The 24,235-nt window shown below is 38.3% G+C and overlaps 1 protein-coding gene across 1 annotated transcript in view; it reads right to left on the bottom strand.

Moving 5' to 3' along the window:
* The window catches only part of si:ch211-86h15.1 (uncharacterized protein LOC558435 homolog), a 40,590-nt gene extending 16,607 nt beyond the window's left edge, over positions 1–23,983 (bottom strand). Inside the window, exons 1-3 of the mRNA XM_026935600.3 lie at positions 23,322–23,983; positions 21,200–21,630; positions 12,148–12,242 (exon numbers count right to left, since the gene is read on the bottom strand). Of these exons, the coding sequence (XP_026791401.3) occupies positions 12,148–12,242; positions 21,200–21,630; positions 23,322–23,502 (707 nt within the window). The 5' untranslated portion in view covers positions 23,503–23,983. The remainder of the gene's footprint in view (positions 1–12,147; positions 12,243–21,199; positions 21,631–23,321) is intronic.
* Between the last annotated feature and the right edge of the window lie 252 nt (positions 23,984–24,235).

Below are 24,235 nucleotides of genomic sequence, written 5' to 3'. Positions count from 1 at the left end.
TTGAAGCATGTATGACCACTTGTGTGTGTGTGTGTGTGTGTGTGAGCAACACCATTTCACTCTAACTTTAAAACTTATGCTTAGCCGTGGCTCTCTTTGTGTGATTGAGTGAGAGGACGTTTGTATCCCACCTATGCAATACCAGTTACACTACATTAATCTTTAGGTTTAGTTGGGGTTGCATGTGTGTGTGCAGTACTGACTACGTGTAGATTTCACATCTTTGTTTAGCCACAACAAGGTCACATCTTATATGATCCCATTGTTTCTCCAGTCAAACAGTGCTAGTCACAGTAAAGCAGACAATGGCTGGAAGAAAAGAAAAATCCAAAACCCATGATTTAGTGGAGATATCTCTCACCGCAGAGTGAAAACTATTGCCGTCCATATACTGTATACATAAAATGTTACTCTGTGTTCTGTAAAACCTTTAGTATATATTTTAGCATAAAGGAATGCAATGTCAAAGTTGCTGCTAACATGGTTAATGTTAGCAGTTTTAGTTAATAGCAACGTTAAACTTGCTGCTAAATGAAACTGCTAACATTAGCCATGTCACTTACTAGCAGGTAGAAACTGCTTTGTATATATACAGTATATCAACATTTAAGCAACATTTATTTTTAGATATGATCTGCTAGTAATGTTGACAATCACTTGTTATGCTCTCTAGATAATTAAGAGTTAGCTTGTTTGCTTGCTAATGTGATGAGTCTGTTTAAACTTATCAATGCAAATACTTAAAAGATATACACAGATCTAGTAACAGAACTACCAATTAATACTCTTCTAAAGAAGAATGCAGAGGAGAGGTCAGATGAGTTTAAGTAACAGAGACAGTAGTTATGGTCATGTGTCACTGGAAACACCTATTCTTTCTCACACTGGTGGTGCACATGGGCACAATGCATGCAAAGATAGTAGTAAGAACAGATGGATCACTGTTCAATTGGTTGGGGCAATAGCTCTCTGAGGCGGCATTTTTGTGTTTCCTTTCATCTTACAACATTTTGTGCTTGCTTTGCAAAAAAAAAAAAGTACAATGCTTGAAAAAAATTTATCTTTTTGTGTTATTAGTAACATTTTTACTGGAATCAGCAAGTAAAGTGAGTGTGCATCCTCTTGCTCTTTTTAATGACACATCTATGCCCAACCCAGTGCTTGGGTTCTGTCTGCCATAACAAGCGCTGGGGAAAAGTGGAACTTTGCTCCGTCTGAACCGTAGACAAAAACAAACAGAGAACACAGGATGACCTGGCTGTCCTGCAAGAGAGAAACATCCTAAGGTTAACAACGTCCTCCTCACCATGTGAATGGGTGGAGGGTCCTGATGAGGTACCTGTGGCCCAATCTGGGCATAGGGCTTTCTAATCCATGTAGCCATGGTATGTCAGGTACCTCTGTAGATCTGCTTTGACCCAATGGATCTGCCTGTGACTTGGGCAGATGCTAATGCTGGAGAATAAGTGGGTAAATGTTCATGCAAAAATGAAAAAATAATCTGTTTTGGAGGGCAAGGTAGGGCATGTGGCTCTTGAGCGTCTGGGGTTATATTGTCACCAGGGGTTCCATCAGGGGCATGTAGAAAAGTCCCTTGAATGGGTGTTTTGTTGGTAAAAGACATTTCCTCCCATGCCACTGCTTCCTCCTAATACTCAAAGAAATCTGGATGAGCTGTTGTGCCACTGGATTTGTCCCCAGCAGTCTTTCCCCTTTATAGTCAGCACAGGAATCCCCAGTTTTCTTGCTGAATGCTTTAGCATATTCTGCAGGTCAACACTCTTATATGGTCTCCACTGTGTTGTGGGATGTGCCATTTGGGCAAGGGGATGTAATGGGATGTCCTCAAATTCATTCTCCACAGAGAGAAGGAACTGAGCTACCATCATCATCATACTTCTCTGCAAACTTTTCTTGCTCTATGTCAAGCAGCGGGGCACAGGAATCAAGCCAATCATTCCTGCCCATTGCTGTGGGGGTTGATTATTCAGCAAGCATGGCAAACTGCTGCAAGGTATGCATGCTAGCACAGGCAGACACAAGTGGGTTCTTGACATCCTGATTTGGTGTGCCAATCTATGGTGCAGGCTCTTCATGGTGAATGGTGTGCAGTGCTCAAATGAGCCAGGATTGTTGACAGCTGCTTGGGCATGTCACAACACAAAACAAATGGAGCAGACCTGGTGTTTCCATGCTTGAAATTTTATTCCTGCAGGAGAACAACCACATTGCTGCGTTAACTGTGTGAATGTGGAGAATGTCAGATTACTCAGTGCTTGTCGACTCGGAGTTTCTTGCTCCATCTGTGGATAGTTTAACTAATGGACTCTTGTCAGGAAGAATAATTTGAAATGGGCTCTCAGAGTGATACAGAAAAGGGTGTTGAATGGCCAGATCACGTTGGGGTACCTCATTATATACTAGAGACAGAGCACATAAATGCTATGTGTCAGCCAGCCAATAGGGTGATAGACAGTGTAACTACATGAGTGTTTTCCACTGCTGGATAGAGGTGATACATTTAGAGTACCAGAAGAGGTTACCAGGGTGACTAAAGATAGCATTTCCAATTTTCTGAAGGCCTCTTAAGTGTATGGGGAGGAGAAACAGAAAGACTGATTAGCAGGAGAACAGAGACTCCATTTTGACTCCAAGACAGAATTGACTGAGAGGTGGAGAATCAAGAAGTTTCTTTGCTATTTCTGATCATGGGTCTGCCCTTGAAGACCAACTGTCAGGACATAAAAATGTGCCTGCCATCTATTCAATCTTCTTGTCACTTTTGATACCACTGCTGCAGTAGCTGGCAATGGAACATGTACAACTGTTGTCTTGGCCTACATTTACAAAATGCAGTGCACTGTGGAATAAAACCAGTAGGTCAGCAATGGCATGTGAAGTAGTGAAGTTTGAATGGAAATTGCGGTTCCTTCGACCCAATCAATCCTGTTGCAATTTGCTGTGATGGTGCATCTCCAGAAGGAAAAAGGAAAACAAGCAATTTGTAATGTATGCACAACAGTAAGGAAAGAAGTTGATATAATTTGCATAATTGGATAAATGCTTTGTTAAGGTTCTCACTTAATTTTAGCTAAAAACCTTTGCATATCATCGAATTTATTGGCCAAGTACATTCACATTCCTGCAGAATCAGTTTTGACCAAGGCTTACAAAGCATCTAATATTTTTTCACTTTTCTGGCCACAAGCTTCAGAATCTTTATGGCTACAATCTGATCTCTTTAACAATTTATTTGGAGCTATGTTTAAATCAGCTGGTGACAAGTAAGCACAACGTTCTCACAAGTTTGCTGACTTTCTGGAAAGCTTGGTGATTGGTCAGTTGCAAGGTCACTCAAATTACTTTTTTCCTGTTGAAGTAAGCCTTTTTTTGCTGTGTTTATTGATGAAAGGTACCAGACCCTAACGAAAGCTAGAGGTCTGGCTTGCGGGACTAGATGCTTATATACTGGGACAGGTAAACATATACACAGATATTAAAGCACCATTTTTGTAGTTTGTAAAACCAGTGATCTTTGGTTTCTTAGCAACCAAGATGTTTGCAGAGGTCTTGAAACAGGCAAGAGCAGTGCACTGATCCAGGGATTGATTAAATATGTATACAAACACAGGAGACAGTTGTTCTGCACAGTGCCTGAGTGTGATGGGAGTTATGAGATCTGGGCTAACTGATTTTTCAGTATGGAGACAGCTGGTGGCAGCTTTGAAAACAAGTAAAAGCAATTATCTCACTGGTACACATTTTTGACAAATCTCCTGACAGGCTCTTTCACCTGTCTACTATCAAAGGCCAGTGTTTCCCAGAGCAGTATGAGGGCTGATATCCATCCATCCATTTTCTGTACCACTTATCGTTCACAGGGAGCCTGGAGCCTGGATTCTATCATAGGGGACTTGGGGCACAAGAAAGGGGACACCCTGAATGGGGTGCCAACCCATCACAAGACACAACTGCACACACGTTCACACTATGGACAATTTGGAAATGCCAATCAGCCTACAACGCATGTCTTTGGACTGAGGGAGGAAACCGGAGTACCTGGAGGAAACCTCCGAAGCATGGGGAGAACGTGTAAATTCCACAAACACAAGGCAGAGGGAATCGAATCCCCGACCCCAGAGGTGTGAGGTAAACGTGCTAACCATGCCCCCGGGCTGATATCCTTGATCCTTGATATTTGCCCGGCTTATACAATTAAACCTCCGGAATAGAGCTGCTTATTTATGTTTCTGTTTAACAGAAGGTAGATGTTAAGTCTTATTTGGTGCTCAAGAGATAAAGCTTGTCTGTTTTGTTGAAAAGATGTGATCTTAATCTCCACTTCCTGTAGTAGGTCAGGAACCTAGAGCTTTAGCCTCTTGTCTCTTTGTTTGTTTGGTGGAGAGAGCTTACATTAAAAATAAAGTTATAAGACTTACAAATGTAAGAATTTTAGGATGTAGGAATTTTCAGTAATGTGCATCTAATACAACAGAAATGGTTCTGTATATCATAGACACACTGTCTACAATTCCACTTTTGCCTTTTTTGTGGAAATTTATTAGACTAAATTCCAATGATTTGCTATAAAACAAGATCTTGGTAGCCACTGAGTACTATTAGCACTCGCAGCACTGGTTAAAACGTATGACGTTGTGAATAAGGACTTTATGAATATTAACATTGGTTGAACTGCTGATATAAATAGTGGAGCTCTATGCACCTATGGACAAGCTACCACTGTTACACATACTGTACACTATTTGTATGATAACATTAAAATAAAACAGAAATGAAACAAAAACACATTTCTGACTCTCAAGCATGGTGAAACTTTGATGCAAAACTCTCTGAAACCACATCAACACATTTTTTAAGTTCATTATCTGTACTACAGTGTAACATTGTCTATTTAAAAGGCCTGAAATCAGACTAAACAAATTATCTAAGACAAGAGGGCCAAAATCAAACTCAATATACTGGTATATAAATATATTAATTGGTACTATAAAATTTAAACTGAAACTGTCACTGTGGAGCAGCAGGTGCTAAAACCAAGTACTGAAAACACTTTAATATAGTCTTGTTTGATCAGTTTTCCAGACCTAGTAATGCAAAACTAAAGGTCTAGTATCAGCTTTAAGTTATAAAAACTCAACTTGATGTAATGGCAAAGAAATCAAATTACAGTGGGGAGGAGAAAAACACTGGTAGCTTTTTTAGGAATTCATTTGTATGGAAAAATAAATAAATAAATGAAAATCACTCTCGCTCATTAGAATTCCTAGGATTTTTGTACAAGATGAAATGCTGTTGAAATGCTATTCCCCCCCCCACAATGTGATCCAATGTGCAGTTATTCAAGTCAGCCCAAATTCAAAATTCACCCATGTGTTTCTTTATAAATTTTCAATTTTCCTCCCATTGAACTTTAACTAGCCCCTAATCATATAGTTAAAGTAGAAGTCATGCTGTGCATTTTAATATCTATAACCATGACAAAACTCTTTTTCAGATCTCTTATATTTTGTAAATGTGTGCAGTGTTGAGTTCTACTGGTCCTATTACTCATGTCAAATGTCAAAACAGGCAACAGTGAATGACAAAAGAACACTGTTTACAAAGTATATTTGCAAATAATGTTAGGAATAGTTTAAAAACAGCAGCTTTACAAATATTTGACAATCCAAGATTTGAGTTTTGGGATATGGAACAAAAATAGTGCTACAACATCAACATTTTTTTATCAGAAACCGAGGAAGAGCAAACTGTTACATTTACTTGAGATGAAACATACAATGTTTTTAAATGTACATTATGTAATATAAAAAGACACTGATCCAAATGGTGCTTGGATAAAAAAAAGAAAGAAAAAAAAACGAATAAGACCCGTTTTCAAAACCTATGGAATACAGACCATGCAAATCCCCTTTAGTATTTCTGTTAGCCTTGCTAGCATCTTTGTAGTAATTATTTTTAAAACTATAAACATCCTGCTTTATGCCATACAGTGTGGTGCCTAATGTTTTTTGGAATATATTAAAAGTTTCATTTAGGGAAAAAAAATTCTTTTAAAAAATCGGTAATACTAGATTCTGTTTTTCTATAATCATAGAAAGAGAGGCAACGCAAGAGAAAAAAATTCCCAAATAAACAACCTCATCCCTCTGAATCATTCATCTTTTCAAGTAGGATGGCCAAGTTCAGCATTTTCGAGATGAGCCTTAACATGTCTGTTGCATGCACTTCGATCACTGAACCTTTTCCCACAGGAAAGACAGCTGTAAGGCTTTTCTCCTGTGTGGATCCTAATATGCACGCTAAGATGACTCGATTGCCTGAAGTTTTTATCACAGTAGGGACAGTGATACGGTCTCTCTCCTGAATGAACTCTCAGGTGAACTTTCAACAGTCCTCGAGAGCTGAAACTCCTCCCACACACCACACACAGATTAGCTTCAGCTTCACTTTGGTAAACTGCAGAAGGTTTGTGGACAGCTTGACCGTTCCTCTCATTCATGCTCCCTGTGCTTATGCATAACTCTAAAGCACAAGGCAAAAGCACACAAAAAAAGTCAATTTACATAAAACTTATAACAATTTATGCCAATCATTGTATATATATTATATATTTTATATATTAACTACATATATATATCAGCCATAACATTAAAACCACTGACAGGTGAAGTGAAGAACATTGATTATCTCATTACAATGGCACCTGTCAAGGGGTGGGATATATTAGGCAGCAAGTGAACAGTCAGTTCAGGAAAAATGGGCAAGCATAAGGATCTGAGCGACTCTGACAAGGGCTAAATTGTGATGGCTAGACGACTGGGTCAGAGCATCTCCAAAATGGCAGGTCTTGTGGGGGTGTTCCCAGTATGAAGTGGTTAGTACCTACCAAAAGTGGTCTATGGAAAGACAAACAGTGAACTGGCGACAGGCGCCCATGGCTTACTGATGCGCGTGGGGAGCAAAGGCTAGCCCGTCTGGTCCGATCCCACAGAAGTTGTACTGTAGCACAAACTGCTGAAGAAGTTAATGCTGGCTATGATAGAAAAGTGTCAGAATACACAGTGTATCACAGCTTGCTGCGTATGGGGCTGCGTAGCCACAGACCAGTCAGAGAGCCCATGCTGACCCCTGTCCACCGCCAAAAGCGCCTACAATGGACATGTGAGCATCAGAACTGGACCATAGAGAAAAGGAAGAAGGTGGCCTGGTTTAATGAATCACGGATGTGGATGTTACTTAGACACATACCACCTATCTAAACATTGTTGCAGACGAAGTACACCCCTTCATGGAAACGGTATTCCCTAATGGCAGCGGCCTCTTTCAGCAGGATAATGCTCCCTGCCACACTGCAAAAATTGTTCAACAACAAAGAGTTCAAGTTGCTGACTTGGCCTCCAAATTCCCCAGATCTCAATCTGTGGGATGTGCTGGACAAACAAGTCTGATCCATGGAGGCCCCACCTCGCAACTTAGAGGACTTAAAGGATCTGCTGCTAACATCTTGGTGCCAGATACCACAGCACACCTTCAGAGGTCTTGTGAAGTTCATGCCTCAACGGGTCAGAGCTGTTTTGCAGCATGAGGGGGACCGGCACAACATTAGGCAGTGGTTTTAATGTTATGGTTGAATGGTTGATTGGTGTGTGCGTGTATATATATGTCTGTGTATATATATATACACATATATGAATGAATATATATATATATATATATATATATATATATATATATATATATATATATATACACACATATATATGCGATCATATCTGCTTACGTCTTGGCATGCATTGTTCTTCCTCCAACATCAATACTTCTGGGAGTCTCTCCTTTTTCCTACATGCTCTCTGATTTTCTATCCTCGGCTCCATTTTTCTTTCTCTTCCAACTTTTGGTAGTTTGCCAATTCCACGAGCTCTCATCATAGAATATCTAAAATTGAAATTGAGCGAAACTTAGTACAAAGAATTGCATAGACACATTTACTGACAAGTGATACTGTTCTAAACAGGCAAATTTTAACCCCTTTAACTTCCACTCTTTTGATATTTACAATGTCATGGAAATGTTTCATAGCCTCGTTTTTTAATAGTCTCTGCTAGCCTTCATTATGCTTTCCAGTTGCAATTAGGTTAGACCAAATGAAATGTGAGAATTTGGTCTCTTGCCTTGTCAGGACTGAACACACTCTGTATTCAGCTGCCTGGTTTTGATCATTGGGGTCCAAGCCCTAATTCATAAGGAGGCTCAATAATGCAATTAATGTTATAACACATCATAGTCTCAACTCAGTCAGACATTCTGATCCTGACGAAACAGTTACTTGAATGTTCTTGTATGGTTATTGCTTTATGGTTGGCTATTGTTTTCCAGTAAGTTTTTTGGACAGCAAATCAAACATCTGAACACCATGAGCCCAGTCAGCTTTTTGAAACATGATATAGCCACTGGATTAGAAACTAAGCTAGACATTATATTCCATCTTGAAAAAGTTTATTAAGAGTTTTGTTTAAAGCAATTATTGGCATTGTTTTCAGACAAGTTGGCTGACAGACTCTAGGAAAAGTCTGTGATTGGTTGGTCCGTCAAATGGCCTCATCTTGTTAAAGTATGTGGTTCTCGGCTACGTTAAGTGGTGAGGTACCAGACTCTTTTGCGTAAGCTAGAGGTCAGGCTTTTGAGAATAATTTTAAAGTTGGGAACTACAACAAATGCTGCTAATGCAATTCATCTAAAACCTTCTTGAAGCTAGGCATGTGATGGCTAGCAACCTCATCATAGATAAATGTAATGAAAATTTTGCGATGATAATCTGTAAATCATCATGACCACAATTACATTCACATTTTTACAAATGTTTTCTTAACAATGTACTTATGCATTTACAGAGCTGAAGGCTTGAGGTTACTCTTCAGGCAAATAAATCTCAAATTAATTGTTTTTTTTATTATTATTTTTAATATTAGATCCCCTGTAAGATATTTTTCTGAAAATATAATTAATATATTTATAGATTTTATTAATATATTAGCCCAGGAGAGGCCAAAAGTGAATGTAGGAAACAACTGGCTAACTGAAAAAATGTTTCCAAAATTAATTGCACCCAAATCCGGCACGATACTTTAACAATCCTGCAACCGGGAAGGGGTCAATTGCATATCTATTAGATATACTGTAAAATACTATTTTCCCAAAAGTATTAGATTCTGAATGGGGTGGCAGTTCAAAATAATTCAAATACAAAAAGCCATTATGCATTTTCACTAAAATAAGCATAATAAAATAATATTTGGTGAACAAAATTTTCCTTTTATCAGTGAGAAAAAGTATCCTAATGTTTTATAAGCCAGTATTTCAACTCAATCTTACACAAAATTAGTAGGAAATTCTAATGAGCGAGACTTCCATTTGGTTGAAAAAACTACAAGCACTTACCCCGTTCTCCACAATAAACTTCACATGAGTTCTCAGGAATTTGTAAATGTCATACTGAGTGTTTTTGCATTCGAGGAAATGGTTATTAAAAGGAAAGGAAAAAACAGGAAAGAAAAAAACAGGAAAGGTTCTAGAAATGGTGTAATGGTTTACCTAGACCTTTGACTTTTCCAAATTATAGATTACAATGTATTTTCGTCTATTATCATCTACCATCATTTTTTTTTTTTATCCAATCAACTTCCTCACTCCAGAGGTTATCCCTTTTGTGTCCTGCTGTAACTGCTCAAAAATGTAGATAGAATTTCACAACCCCCTCCCTCTGGACTCCCCCAAATCCATTTCCCAGCACAGGGGACGCGGACTGCACTGAAAACCCTTTGGCTGTGTAATCCACTACTGTTGTAAACACGTTCCAATGTAAACACGTTCCAGCGCTACCTCTGCTGCCGCTCCTAAGGTGTTCGTAACTTTATTATACACAACGGCTATCAAAAGCACAGGAGAACAGTGGGAGTGGCAGTGCTGACCATTACTAAATAAAACAACTATTACTATTTTTGGCTAAGAAGCTGCACACTCCTTTTTTTTTTTTTTCTCACCTTTCCTTGCAGTCACTCTCTCCTTCAACTTGTGATAAAATAAGTTTTTACAGAAAAGGCATTCTCTATGTTGTCCTACAACAAACCAAAAATTCCCATCCTGAACTACCATGAAATAACCTTCAATTAACTTTGAAAAAAAATAAATAAATAAAAAATACACTATATGGCCAAAAGTTTGTGGACACTTGACCATTACACCCACATGTTAGCCTTCCCTGTTGTCACAAAGTTGGAAGCACACAATTGTTTAGAATGTCTTTGTATGCTGTAATATGATTTTCCTTTACTGGAACTAGCATGACAATGATATACTGTTCCAGCATGACAATGCCCCTGTACACAAAGCGAGGTCCATAAAGATTGCCTGATCTCACGAATGCTATTACGAGGAAATGAGCATAAATACCCACAACTTCATCCTGTTCAGGATTTACACAGTACAGCATCATTACATTTTACTGAAGCTTATAATATACAATATATAGACACTGTAAACCCTAATTGTCTTTACTTAAACAATCAAGTAATCATGACTAAACATTACTTAAAATGTTGCGTTTTGTACCCATAAATCAAAAATCGAAGTTTGTTTAACTTATTTACATACAAAATACATAAACTTAAGATTTCAAGTGTTATGAACTCAAAATCATGATTCACTCTGGTCTTTCTTTGACGTGATTGGCCACGTAAGGAGTTCTGCCTGGCGACAAGAGAACTAATGCACTGATTGGTAGATAATTGCAAAAGGCGGTCATCTTCGTCTCGTAGACTCCATGTGTTTTTACAAAGAAATTGCAATCAGGTAGAGGATGTTTTGTAAATAAAGTTACATTTTGCTAAAAAAGTATTAATTTCCCTATTTATGGAGTTTTTTGGGAGACCCTGTACGCTCGAAATGATTTCTGTATTAATTTCTGTATTTCTAAACGTTATGTGAACACCCAGTTAGATGAACTTACTTACTTAAGTACAATATATGAACACCAAGTTAAGTGAACTTTACAGCTTAAGTACAGTCTACATGAGCGTCACGTTAAGTGAACTTAAATGAACAAGTTTGAGGTAACAAGTTTACACAATCAATTGAGTGTAGTCAACTTGCTAGGGTTTTCAGTGTATCTTGTTTCAGTATATGGTCACACAAGATTTGTAGGAATTATAATGGACGAGGGCAATTTTGTTGGAAGTGATACAAATAAAATATATAAATAAAAGCTATAAACCCTTGTGTGTAGTTATAGATGTATTTGGCAGGTGTTGCTAGTTCTTTGAATCAACAGACCTCTACAAAACTGACAATCCTGGAATAGTAATGCACAGTCAGCACTGTGTCAGGGGTCTCATCATCATCACTGAAGGCATGAAAGAAGTCTGGCTACACAGTGACCGGCAGGAGCGGGAATGAGATTGAAAGGTTCAGATATTATAGTATTTTTATAGTTTTATGTGGCTGTAGCTTTTTTCTTGCTGAACATCTCCGATTGAGAAAAGAGCTAGAGAACTCATGACACCAGCTCGTGAGAGGTGCTTCAAAGTTTCTCCATATTTTTGTATTTCAAACACGATTACACCAGGCGAGAGTGATCTGTTTCTTTTTATACTCTGGCGACAATTTTAACTAGTGTGCTAACATTATCCAGAACATGCTAATCTTTTTTGATAGGCAAGAAAACAAAATACACAGATTAGTTTACAAACTACGTGGAGTAAACCCTTGGAAATGACCAGGAGTTATGGCTTGGCTCTCCACACTAGACTTTAACTAGCTAGAGCTGGTCAGTTAGCTGTATCTTACTCTGAATTCTGGGGCATGGGTAATGCTGCTTGATCAGGCAGACACAGTAAGCGCTACTTAGGTTACTGATAAGTGGGTAAAGCTATAAAAATGAGCCAAAAAAACACCTTCTGTAGCCTATTAATTTCTTATCTCCCTTCAACTCAGCGTGCCATCTTATAAGTCTTCATACCACAAGAATATCCACCAGTTTCTTTCTCCCAATATGTAATTCAAACATGAATGTATACTAGTCAAACGAGTGGACAGTTAAAGGGTTTAAAATACGAAATGTCTAAAACTTACCTTTCTCTCCTTTGGAGTTCTTTATCCTGCTCCGCTGGATCATAATTAACACATGTTTTAGGCTGACCAACGTTCACTCTGCTCGTTAATCGAAGCTGTGGAGAGGGAAGAATGACAGACTTATTAGTATTTTAACAGACAACTCCAAGCTATGATAACACCACTAAAGGTGAGAAAATGTTTCAAAACCTTTCAGTCTGAAGAGACTGCCTTTCATTTCATGTGCAGTATTCTTTCATGTCAAAATTCTACCAAAATTGTAACTGCACGTTTAATTTCAGTGGAATGAATATAAGAAAATAGAGTTTTGGGCACTTCAAGCATATCTAGCTATACATTCTTGAAATGTTGAATTAAACAGAAGAAGTAGTAGTAGTAGTACAAGAAGAAGAAAAAAAGAAAGACATCATGGCAACAATTATGTACAGTATAAGGACCAGATCCACTTAGCTACCGGCTACAGCTTACCAAACTACTTCACTAAATATTTGTTAAATACAGTGTACCAAGCTACGAGTATATTTACACATTTAGGATATGTTCAGACGGATCCGATTTTCTGGCATATCAGTTTTGATCAGCAAATATTTTCAGCATGACAAAAACAACAATAAAAAACATGAAATCTGACATTTTCAAATTGGATTCAAGCCATGTTTGTGAGTGGTTTTTAAATTTGGGACATGTGGCTCAGTCTGACCAGACTAATCAGATTTAACAGGTTTTGTTTTGTTTTGTTTTTTTTCTCCACTCCATTCTGTGCATTTCTCAAATGTCAGAGATCTGTTACAGCAACAACACGGGTGAAACCCTAAATCCAGGTCAGGGGAGGACCCCTATCAATAGGGACAATCTTGTATAACCGTATCTCAATCTTGCAATCTTGCTCATGGTGAAAAAGGCAAAATGCCACCCTCTTTAATTTTGGTTGGGAAACATGATCTGTGACATGTTCCGTACAACAAATCATACAAACCATAATGGAACATTCTACATTATGTCAATCATAAAAACCATCATGTTCTATGTCCGAACTATCAGACTCCTGCCTGTGCCGTTACTATGACAACCTATGTCGATACACGAATAACAGTCACTACAGTCCACACAGACAAATCAGATTTGGTTGCTTGTAATTTGCAATGGCGGCATCCCGTCTACTGTATAAATCAGATTAAAGTAACAAACAATTTTTCCATACCCAACTAGCCAGCTAAGGCTGGAGTGATAGCAGTGCCACGTTGAGTGTCCTTCGATGAACTTATTTGTTTATTTGTCCATGTCCTGTTGTGAACACTTCAGGCTAGGAACGTTCATGGGTATTAGAACACCTGGTTAACCATTTGAGGTGCTAGTATGTACTATTTAGCCAGTATTCAGTATACAGAAATCGCCATTCTGGTCTTGGTTATGCCCTACATCCATAATGAGAAACTATGAAAAATATCTGTGAATGTTTTATGCAGAGTGCAGCTTTATCTTGGTGTGCAAGTTTTGGGGCGACTGAAAGATTTTCGGGAGTAAGTGCTCAGATATAATACATAATCCCCGCAGTATAGAACTCAGTTATATCATGTGTATGATTCACGTGCATGTTGCTACTACGATCGGTGAAAAAAATGTTACTGTGATCGATACAACATTCATTCATTCATTACAGCAGAAGGGAAATACAAGAACTATGAGCACAAGCCTTCATCACAAAGATTTGCTCTGGAGGTCAACTGATATTATGAACTGAGGATTAGAGCAAGGAAAACAAAAACAAGCTCAATGCATAGTTTTATTGTTGCTGCAAATATTCACTTCAATTCTCTCTAAAATAATTCTAAAACTATTTACAGTACCTTGCAAAAGTATTCAACCCTCTTAAAAGTAGATTAATATGGAATATAAGTGACACTTATACAGATTGTTCTAGCCAGTATTTTTTATTGCAAACCAATATGCTCTTAAGGTAGAATCTCAAATACAAAATTCAATACTTGCTGACCAATAATTAATTCTAACTTTAAGAGTTTGCAATAAAAACGCTGTCAGGAGAATATGTGCATTTAGCATTCCGGGGGATGAATACTATTGCAAGCCACTTGCAAAAAAACTAGAACTACTATTTAAAATTAGACGTACTTTTTAAAATAAAAGCATTTTCTCTCAAAAATATGTGGTAAATTGATTGATACCCCTAAGGTATATTTCAAATAAATGCAAATAAATTGTCATCATTGAGACACTTATTAATAATAATTTTAAAAACTAATTACAAAATAATTCTTTTTCATTTCCTCTCAGCCCACATGGACTCACTGGAGGTTTCATCCACGTAAAATCCATTTGTCATAAATGGGAAAACCTATCTACACAAATGAGGCAGATGCACAAATCAAGTAATTATTAAAAAATAAATAAAATATATTTTTTCAATTACATAAGCAATTAAAATACCATTAAGGGTCACTGACATATAAAGACTTTAAAAAAGGCAAATCTTAAAATATATATTTAAAAAAATCATATGTACTGTATATATATATATATATATATATATATATATATCATAAAAAAGCATATATCTGGCAACCATTGAAACATTTGGACTGATTTGTACACATATATTTATATAAAAACAAGCAATTATGTGAATTTAACACTTTTTCAACAGTATTAAAAATGATCCTAAAAATTGAGTGGTGAGGCTGTGATTTAACTTGCAAATAATATATTTCCTTAAATAGCCATAAGAGTACAGTAACATCTGTAAAAATGCATACATACATAATAACTTTTTGTAAGCAATGAACTTACATCTGTCCTATAACTACACTGCCTCCCTGGTTATACACTTTAAAAAACTTTTCTTTTTCTCTTTCTCTTCTTCTTCTCGTACAGGACTAGTATCCTTTGTATCAACACTGTATGTTGAAATTTTGAGAGAAAAATCAATAAACAAATGATCAATACACAATAAATACCATACAACAGAATAAACCAGTTTTATTAGGTCTTAAATCTCATACAAAATTTCATAAATCGTTAACAATAAATTTTCTTTAAATCAGTTTATAATAAGTGCAATGCATGTTAAAAAAAAAAAGAAAAGAAGAAAAGAAAAGAAAAAAGCTTTGGGGACAAATCTATTTAAATAGTAATCCAGTTTGCATTAAGACCATCATGTGGTGTAAGACATAGGGGCTAAGTTTATTTAGGCCTCATTTATCAAGCTGGATACAAACAGATTTATGTGTAAATCGTTCATACGAGCGTTGATTGATATTACTGGATACTGGAAGATTAGCACATAGTGCTCTTAGAAAGCAACAGATATTTAGAGACCAGTATGATGTTTTTTTTTTTTTGAGAGGATGAAAACTGGCTAATAAGTCAGTTCTGTTTGCCATCCAGGCATCCGGTCAATCATAAAAAGCGCACACACACACACACACACACACACACACACACACACACACACACGGTAGCAGTAATTCTGTGGATTAGCAAAAATCCATTTATTTTATTATTTTTTTTTTAAACTCAGTTTTTGTGTCAAACTATTTTCTTTTGACCTTGCTTATAATGTGTTGGATGGACGACACCAAATTCACCTCTAGAATTTACCAGCCGGTTTACATTTAGTGATGCCCACTAAACTTCATAAAAGGCAAAGCTCACTCTTAAGCGTAGGACAAACACACAGTAACTCTTCCTACAGGTCGCCATTTCTTTTTCTGCAAATGAACGGCTAGTCTTATTTGTCTTAATTTATAGATCGGTTTTGGACTGCTTTCTTCATTAATGCGGAACAACCGAATTTCACAATTTTTTCCATTACATTTGAAAACTGAAAAGGTTAAGCTATTTAAACCTGACAACGTAATCTGTATTTAGCACTGCAGTAACTCAGGACAATTATATGAACTAAAAGCCATCAGTTAAGGTTTATATTAATGAGTCTGCTTATATATAAATGTACACAAACTCAAGATCTCTTGTAGGAAACAAATGTTTTTGTGAACTAACTGGATTTTAAGGAATAACTCATTTCTTGCGTAAATGTACCTACAAATGATTTACAAATAAATTTGGTCATATCCAGCTTGATAAATGAGGCCCACTGTGTGAACTTTTCATTAAATTTCATCAAATTCAACACACATTAAAGCTTTGCAGTGAACTTTGCAATATGAATCATTTTGCTCAGAATCATGGCATGTTGAACTGCAGCCAGGCACTTTTAAAATTTGCCCAATATGGGCTGCTTAACTTAGAGAAACATGAGGTTGTTGACTCATTCTGAGATAACAGCATGGATATCTTGACTGAAGGACACTATATGGCCAAACAATTTTGGACACATGACCATAACAGTGACATGTGCTTTTTGATCATCCCATTCCAGATTTAGTCCCTCTTTGATGTTATAATAAGCTCCACTCTTCTCGGAAGGCTTTCCACTAGCTTTTGGAGCGTGCCTGTGGGAATTTCTGTCCATTCAGCTACAAGAGCATTAGTGAGGTCGGGAACTGATGTCAGGTGAGGAGGCCTGGGGAGCAGTCAGTGTTCCAGTTCATCCCAAAGGTGTTCACTGGGGTTGAAGTCAGGGCTCTGTGCAGGCCACTCGAGTTCTTCCACTCCAACCTTGGCAAACCACGTCGTCATGGACCTCGATTTGTGCACAGAGGCATTGTCGTGCTGAACCAGGTTTTGGGCCGCTTAGTTCCAGTGAAGGGAAACTGTAATACTACAGCATACAAAGCCTTTCTGTACTTCTGGATACTTCCAACTCTGTGGCAACAGTTTGGGGAAGTCCCACATATGGCTGTGATGATCAGGCATCTACAAACTTTCAGTTACATAGTGTATCTAAGTTCTTTCCACCATACTATAGAACCTTAAGAACCTGGTCTACCTATGGTAGGTCATCATATGTGATGATCACCTTGCAACATAGCTCATGAACACTGGTCCCTTGATGGCACACGAGCACCAGCGTGGTGCACAGTCTCCTTCAGGTGTACTGTTTTCCCAGGCGTCTCTCTTTGCAGTTTTTTGCACTGTTTCTCGGCTGAGGAAGTATTCTTTCTCTGCTCTCTCTCTGGTTTGGAGGACACCAGTGCAGTGGACTAAATTCCTCCTTCAGAGGTAAAGGGTCTGTTAAAGCTTGACCTGTATTGGCTGGCTGCTCTTGTGCTGTGCCAATTACATCTACATCAACCAGTATTGGTTGAGTGCTCTCCATGGATGGAGGTATAAAGTCTAAAACAGCCTCAGCCATCTTTTTTCTCTCCCTGTAATTTCTGGATGCAGTCCTCCATTGTGCTCTTTGTTTCTTCCTTTCTGTCTTTGGCAGGTCACTTGACTTTACATAGTTGATCTTGCCCAGCTGTTTTCTTCTCTGATAGCTAAAACAATAGTGTTCAATGGCATGACATGAATTAGATTGTAAACAGCCAATTTTAAAATATATGACATAAGAACAAAAGATTAAAGTGCCCATGTCAAGGAAAACCAACTTTTCATGCATTTTTTTTTTAAATACGAGTGTGATGTACTATGAAAATTCTCAAAATTACTTCCACTCCCAATCCATACTGCCTACATACGGAAACAATGCAACTAAATATTCATTTACATATGAACTTCCATTTGGTCCCATGACATACAGTTTAGACAAGCCGACTCACACTGAAGTGATAAAGAAGTGATATAACATATAGCGGCCTTAAAGGCACAGTAAAATATTCAGCATGTGTAAATCTAATGGATTAAGAGACTGTAAAATGGACAGTTACAACTGTTTTTGGTGCATAGAACCACATTATAGCATTACAAGTGGACGTTGGGGGGAAAAAATAAACTAAAAAATGTAGAATATGTGCACTTTAAACATTTCCTAATCAGCTAATTAGAAATACAACTGGGCATTTTTAGCATTTTATGTTCATAATGGTTTCCTTTTAACATATTTCATACCTTTCTTTTCTTCTAGCAAGATATTCGGCTCTTGCTTTAGGGTCAGAGTTAACCCGCTGCCTGTGGCGTGCACTTTTTTCTTTGCTACTTAGTGGCATCTAGAAAACAGGTTATAATAGATTAATAAATACATTCCTAATAAACCAAGAGATTTGCAAATACATTTTCTCCTTACATTGTACAAAATATATACAAAATATTCATCCTCAAATATCCATTGCAGGAAAAGACATTGAAAATTCAGAAAATTCTGTTTAGGTTAAACTGCAATAAAGAACTGTAGGTATAACATCACGATTTGTGTATAAGAGCACAGAAAGAGCCAATGGAAAACAGTGTGTGTCACTGTCACAGACAGTGGTCGCACCACATGAGGTTTTTCGAGGTCACTCAAATTTATCAGGTGCAGAACCGATAAATTTGAAAACAGAAACTCGTCTCACCAAAGTTCATTATGAAATTTATAATAAAAACATAGGTTTACCAATACAATTTAGTTTTCATTGTTTAGGTCATACCACATGACAGCCTTATGGAGCAACTACATAGTGGTACTTAAAAAGGTGAAAGTATTCTAAATTTGACAAAGTCTTACGAACCTTCTAGATGTTTCCAAGGATCCTTGGCATGTTGCTGTATGATGTCACTTCCTGTCACTGAATTGTGCTCAATATGAAAAGTCTCAAAATGGTCTTTTCTTGATGGTTGTACCAGATGATGTTTTGTAAAATGCACAACTTTGGACAAATTTTATTCACACATGAAAGAACTATAAGTGCAAAAGTTTCGGCCAAAAAAGCAAAACAATTTTTGAAATGAACATGTAAAAGGATTAGAGTAATTTTCAGAATTGGATGGTCACACCACATGATACTTTGACAGGAAAAATTTAAGTTGGCACATAACAACTGTACATCTATTTTTTTCATACAATTATCCAAATGGCTAATCGTAGAGCAGAAGTGCAATGCACAAAGTCATGCAGATACAGGTCAAGAGCTTCAGTTAATGTTTACATCAAACATAAGAATGGGGAAGTATGTGAAGAAAAAAAAAATCCATTGAGCGGCTGTTCCGTGGCACAAATGCTTTGCTGATGAGAGAGATCTAAGGAGAATGGCCAGACTGGTTTGAGTTGACAGAAGGGCTATGGTAACTCTAACAACAATTCTTTACAACCGTGATGAGCAGAAAAGCATCTCAGAACATACAGCACATCGAACATTGACACAGATGGAATACAACAGCAGAAGACCACAGTGGGTTCCATTCCTGTCAGCCAAGAACAGGAATCTGAGGACACAGTGGGTACAGGTTCACCGAAACTGGACAGCTGAAGATTGGAAAAATGCCACCTTTTCTGAACAAATATTGATTTCTTCTGTGACATGCAGATGGCAGGGTCTGACTTTGGCATCAACAGCATGAATCCATGGACCCAACCTCCCTTTTGTCAAAAGTTCAGGCTGGTGGTAGTGTAATGGTGTGGGGAATGTTTTCTTGGCACATATTGGGTGCCTTAATGCCAGCGGAGCATTGTTTCAATGCTACAGCCTGCTGACCAGGTGCATCTCTTTATGGTCACAATTTACCCCATAATGGGTATCTTACAACTACTCATCTTAATAAGTTTGTGTCATTTCTCAAACACTTGGAACTGAGCCAGTAATAGGACCCATGAGCACACACTGTCACACAGCGGGTAGGATGATGAAGGAGGGAAAAAGAGCCCAAAGATCTCAGTTCTCAGTTTTAGAATTGCACTCTTTAGTTGATTCTTGTGGTTGTCAAGTTTCAAAATCAACTGTTAAACACCACTTTCAAAAAACACAACTCCACTTTCACGACATTAGAACTACAAATAAAATTTTGTTCTGGTCAAATCAAACTTCTAAAATCAAAAGAAAGCACAACTTTTTGAAAAAATCACCACTCAAACAGTGCAAAATATGGGCAGCATAACTGACGCTTTGTGGCTGTTTTGTTGATGGTGGTTCAGCGTCTCATGAAAATTGATGGAATCATCAATTCCACCAAGTACCGGGATATTTTAGTAAAAAAAAAAAAAAAAAAACAGCTGGTTGCCTCCACCAGGAGGTTAAGACTTGGTCATAGATGGTGCTTTCAACAAGATAGGGAGCCAAACAGACTTCAAATCAGACACAGAAATGTTTAAACATGCTATTATACAGAAATGATCAATTTTGGTAAAATTGGCTTTAGCAATATTTTACCTTTCTCAACTATGTATTTGGTTGATATTGTTTAATTTTTGGTATGTATTTGAATCATTGCGTTTAGTAAGCTCTCTGGCAAAAGACAGTCAAAACATAGACTCATTTTAAAAAAATTCACGAATATGCACCCACATATCCAACTTGTTTTGGTGCTTCTTTTTGGTGCTGAAAGAATGCAAGCTGAAAAGATCACATCTTTCTTTGACTTGGCAGCGGCAGAGGCACATGGACAAGATTCCATGCCAGATAGAAACGCAATCACACTGGAGACGAAAAGATGAAATGCAATACACAGGCGGTATTGCTTTTTATTTATGACTCAGGACAACGTGCAACACAGAAAAGCAAAACCTTCAGTGCATTTCTCTTACATTGCTGTATCACTTCAGTGAAAAACATGAAAACGTCAAAAAAAAAGGAATTTTATCCAAAAAAAAAAAAAATGCAATCCACGTTGTGGCTGCATTTCACTGAGACCCAGATTAGGTTCGGTGCCATTTATTGCTTTTCAGTAGTGACATAGGAAACATTTCACACTGAAAAGCAAACCATCTGTTGCACTGCTCTTACAATGCATTCTCTACAGTTTAAAAAAAAAAAAAAAAAAAAAAAAAAAAAAAAAAAACCCAGGACATTGCATTTTTTTTAAGAATTGAAAGTTGACTTCAGGCAGAAGTGAATGTAATTCCATATTGCATTGCATTTTAGTTTCATCACTCAGACTCAATGAATAAGATGGGCTTCAATATTAAATGTATACCTACAATTATGGTATATGGTAACTGTACCTGATAGCTAATGAGCGTAAAGGTTGCTTTAAAAGATCACAAATTGAGATCACTTACCTCAGAGGCATTGTGCATTGAGGAAAGTCCGTCCAGTTCAGTCTCAAGCCCACTGGAATGATTGGAAGCAACAGCACTGCTTGGATCATCCGAAGTGCTGCTCTGTGACACGCAGAAAATCTCTGTTCCCAAAGCAGACTTTGATTCGTCGGTTTCTTCTTTAATCTGCATACAGTGATGAGCCTGGAGTAAAGGACTCGCACTGCTCTCTGTCATCTGTGGTTGTAGCATTTCTTCAATTCTCTGTTCATCTTCTAGACATGCAGGTGGGGAAACGGGTTCTTCAGGCACGCTTGTTTGAGGAGGGGGAACTCGAGGCTCTTCCCTTGAAGCACTGGGCTCTTGCTTTACCTGAATCTTCTCACCTGGATCTCCTCTCTCAGATCCAGCACAGGGCTCTCCATGGAAGACAGACAGGCCCGGCTGTAATTCTGAAACAGAAAAATTCAACATTATGAATATTATAATGTCAGCTAAAGTTAATGCAAACCAGTTTAAGTAAAAATAATACCTCTCGCTGTGAGAAAGAAATAAGGAAATAAAGAAAGGAGACAGACAGACAGACAGAGGGGGAAATAAATTAAGAAGTCCTGTATTGTAACTCCACTTCCATTTACGCTCGTTAGCCTTTGTCTAGTCAGCTGTATATATGTACACACAACCATAACATTAAAACCACTGGCAGGTGAAGTGAATAACATTGATTATCTCGTTACAGTGGCATCTGTTAAGGGGTGGGATATATTAGGCAGCAAGTTCTCTAAGTTGAAGTGTTGAAAGTGGGAAAAATGGGCAAGTGTAAGGATCTGAGCGACCAAATCGTGATGGCTAGATGACTGGGTCAGAGCATCTCCAAAATGGCAGGTCTTGTGGGGTGTTCCTGATATGCAGTGGTTAGTACCTACCAAAGGTGGTCTATGGAAGGAAGCCCAGTGAACCGGCGACAGGGTCATGGGCGACTGAGGCTCACTGATGCATGTGGGAAGCAAAGGCTAGCCGGTCTGGTCCGATCCCACAGAAAAGCTACTGTAGGACATACTGCCAAAATAGTTAATGCTGGCTGTGATAGAAAGGTGTCAGAACACTGAGTTCAACCCAGCTTGCTGCTTATGGGGCTGCGTAGCTTCAGACCGGTCAGAGTGCCCATGCTGACCCTTGTCCAAACCATCTACATTGGGTATGTGAGCATCAGAACTGGACCATGGAGCAATGGAAGAAGGTGGACTGGTCTGATGAATCACGTTTTTTTTTTTTTTTAACATCATGTGGAAGGCCGGGTGTGATTGCGTCACTTACCTGGGGAAGAGATGGCACCAGGATGCACTATGGGAAGAAGGCAAGCTGGTGGAGGCAGTGTGATGCTTTGGGCAATGTTCTGCTGGGAAACGTTGGATCCTTGAATTCCTGGAATTTGACCCGTACCACCTACCTAAACATTGCTGCAGACCAAGTACACACCTTCATGGCAACAGTATTCCCTAATGGCAGTGGCCTCTTACAGCAGGATAATGCGCCCTACCACACTGCAAAAATTGTTCAGGAATGGTTTGAGGAACATGACAAAGAGTTCAAGGTGTTGACTTGGCCTCCACATTCCCCAGATCTCAATCTGTGGGATGTGCTGGACAAACAAGTCTGATCCATGGAGGCTCCACCTCACAACTCAGAGGACTTAAAGGATCTGCTGCTAACATCTTAGTGCCAAATACCACAGCACACCTTCAGAGCTCTTGTGGAGTCCATGCCTTGGCGGGTCAGAGCTGTTTTACTGTATTACACAATATTAGGCAGGTGGTTTTAATGTTATGGCTGACAGGTGTATGTATGTATAAACAAATAAATCAGTGTATTTATTTCGTTACGCTTTCCCGAGTGTCTATGTTTGTGTTTACACTGTACGCTACTCCCTTATTAGCTAAACGGCTAACAGTCTTTGGCTGAATCCCAATTCCCTCCATACTGGCTAATGCCCTACATACACTGTAGACGCCGTTCTTCCATACCCTACATAGTGCACTTATATAGTGACAATGGCGCCATTTTGGAGTGAGCCAGAAGCATACGCCAGTCAGTGAGCAGCTTGAAACGGGTTAATGTGTTGAGCTGAACACAGAGGACTCACCTGGATAAACCTGGATACCTGCCTCCAGCAGTCTGTTTTTCAGCAGCTCGTTTTCTTGTCTGGAGCGTGAAATTTCGTCGTGGTACTCAGTAACGGTAACTTCCACTGCCTTGAAAATTTCCTGAGCTGCCAGCATTAAGCGTTCCGTCAGGAAAATGCTTAAGGACTGCAGGTTTGTCATGGTGATGTGCAGCAGTCTTGCAAAAACGGTCAAATGACCAGCTAACTTAATGACAACAATGGACTGGATTTACTATCGTCCTTCTTCTTTCTTTCTTTCAGCTTGCAGTGCTAGTGTTGGAAAGAAATACATTCTGTAGCGCCCTCAGGTGGTCTGGAGCAGGGGCCAGCACACTGACAGTGTAGAAATTCAACCACAGCAAAACAAACAACAAAATACTACAATTATGGGCTAAAGAAACTTCTGGCAAGCCCAAAATGGCAAAATATTAAGCTTTTAATGGTCTAAACAACAAATATTGGTCTGGAAACTAGCAAGAATTTAACAAATAGATAAAGGAACTGAGTATGGGATCACTTTTCCCTTTGTTGTCGTTTCAGCTGCTCCTGTTAGGGGTCGCCACAGCAGATCGGTGCATATTCCACATAGCACAGTTTTTACACCAGATGCCCTTCTTGATGCAAACCTCATCAATTTTATCTAGGCTTAGGACTAGCAATGGGAATGCACTGTCTTGTGCTAGGGTCAGTTGAACCCAGGTAACAGCGGTGAGAGCCCCAAGGCCTAACCACTGGTCCTCCAGGGACTCAGATAGCATTTCCCTTTAATTTCTTTAAATGTTTAAGCCTTGTGGCCCTTGATGGGCTGCATCCGGTGTGACAGATAACCAAATAAAGACTAATCTTCATAAAAAAAATAAAATACCAGAAAATATTTTTGGAAAATTGTATAC

Source organism: Pangasianodon hypophthalmus, chromosome 20 (genome assembly GCF_027358585.1).
Source record: "Pangasianodon hypophthalmus isolate fPanHyp1 chromosome 20, fPanHyp1.pri, whole genome shotgun sequence".
NCBI classification, from domain to species: Eukaryota; Metazoa; Chordata; class Actinopteri; order Siluriformes; family Pangasiidae; genus Pangasianodon; species Pangasianodon hypophthalmus.
Note: the sequence above shows the minus strand (reverse complement) of the source record. Positions and strands in the feature narration are given on the sequence as shown.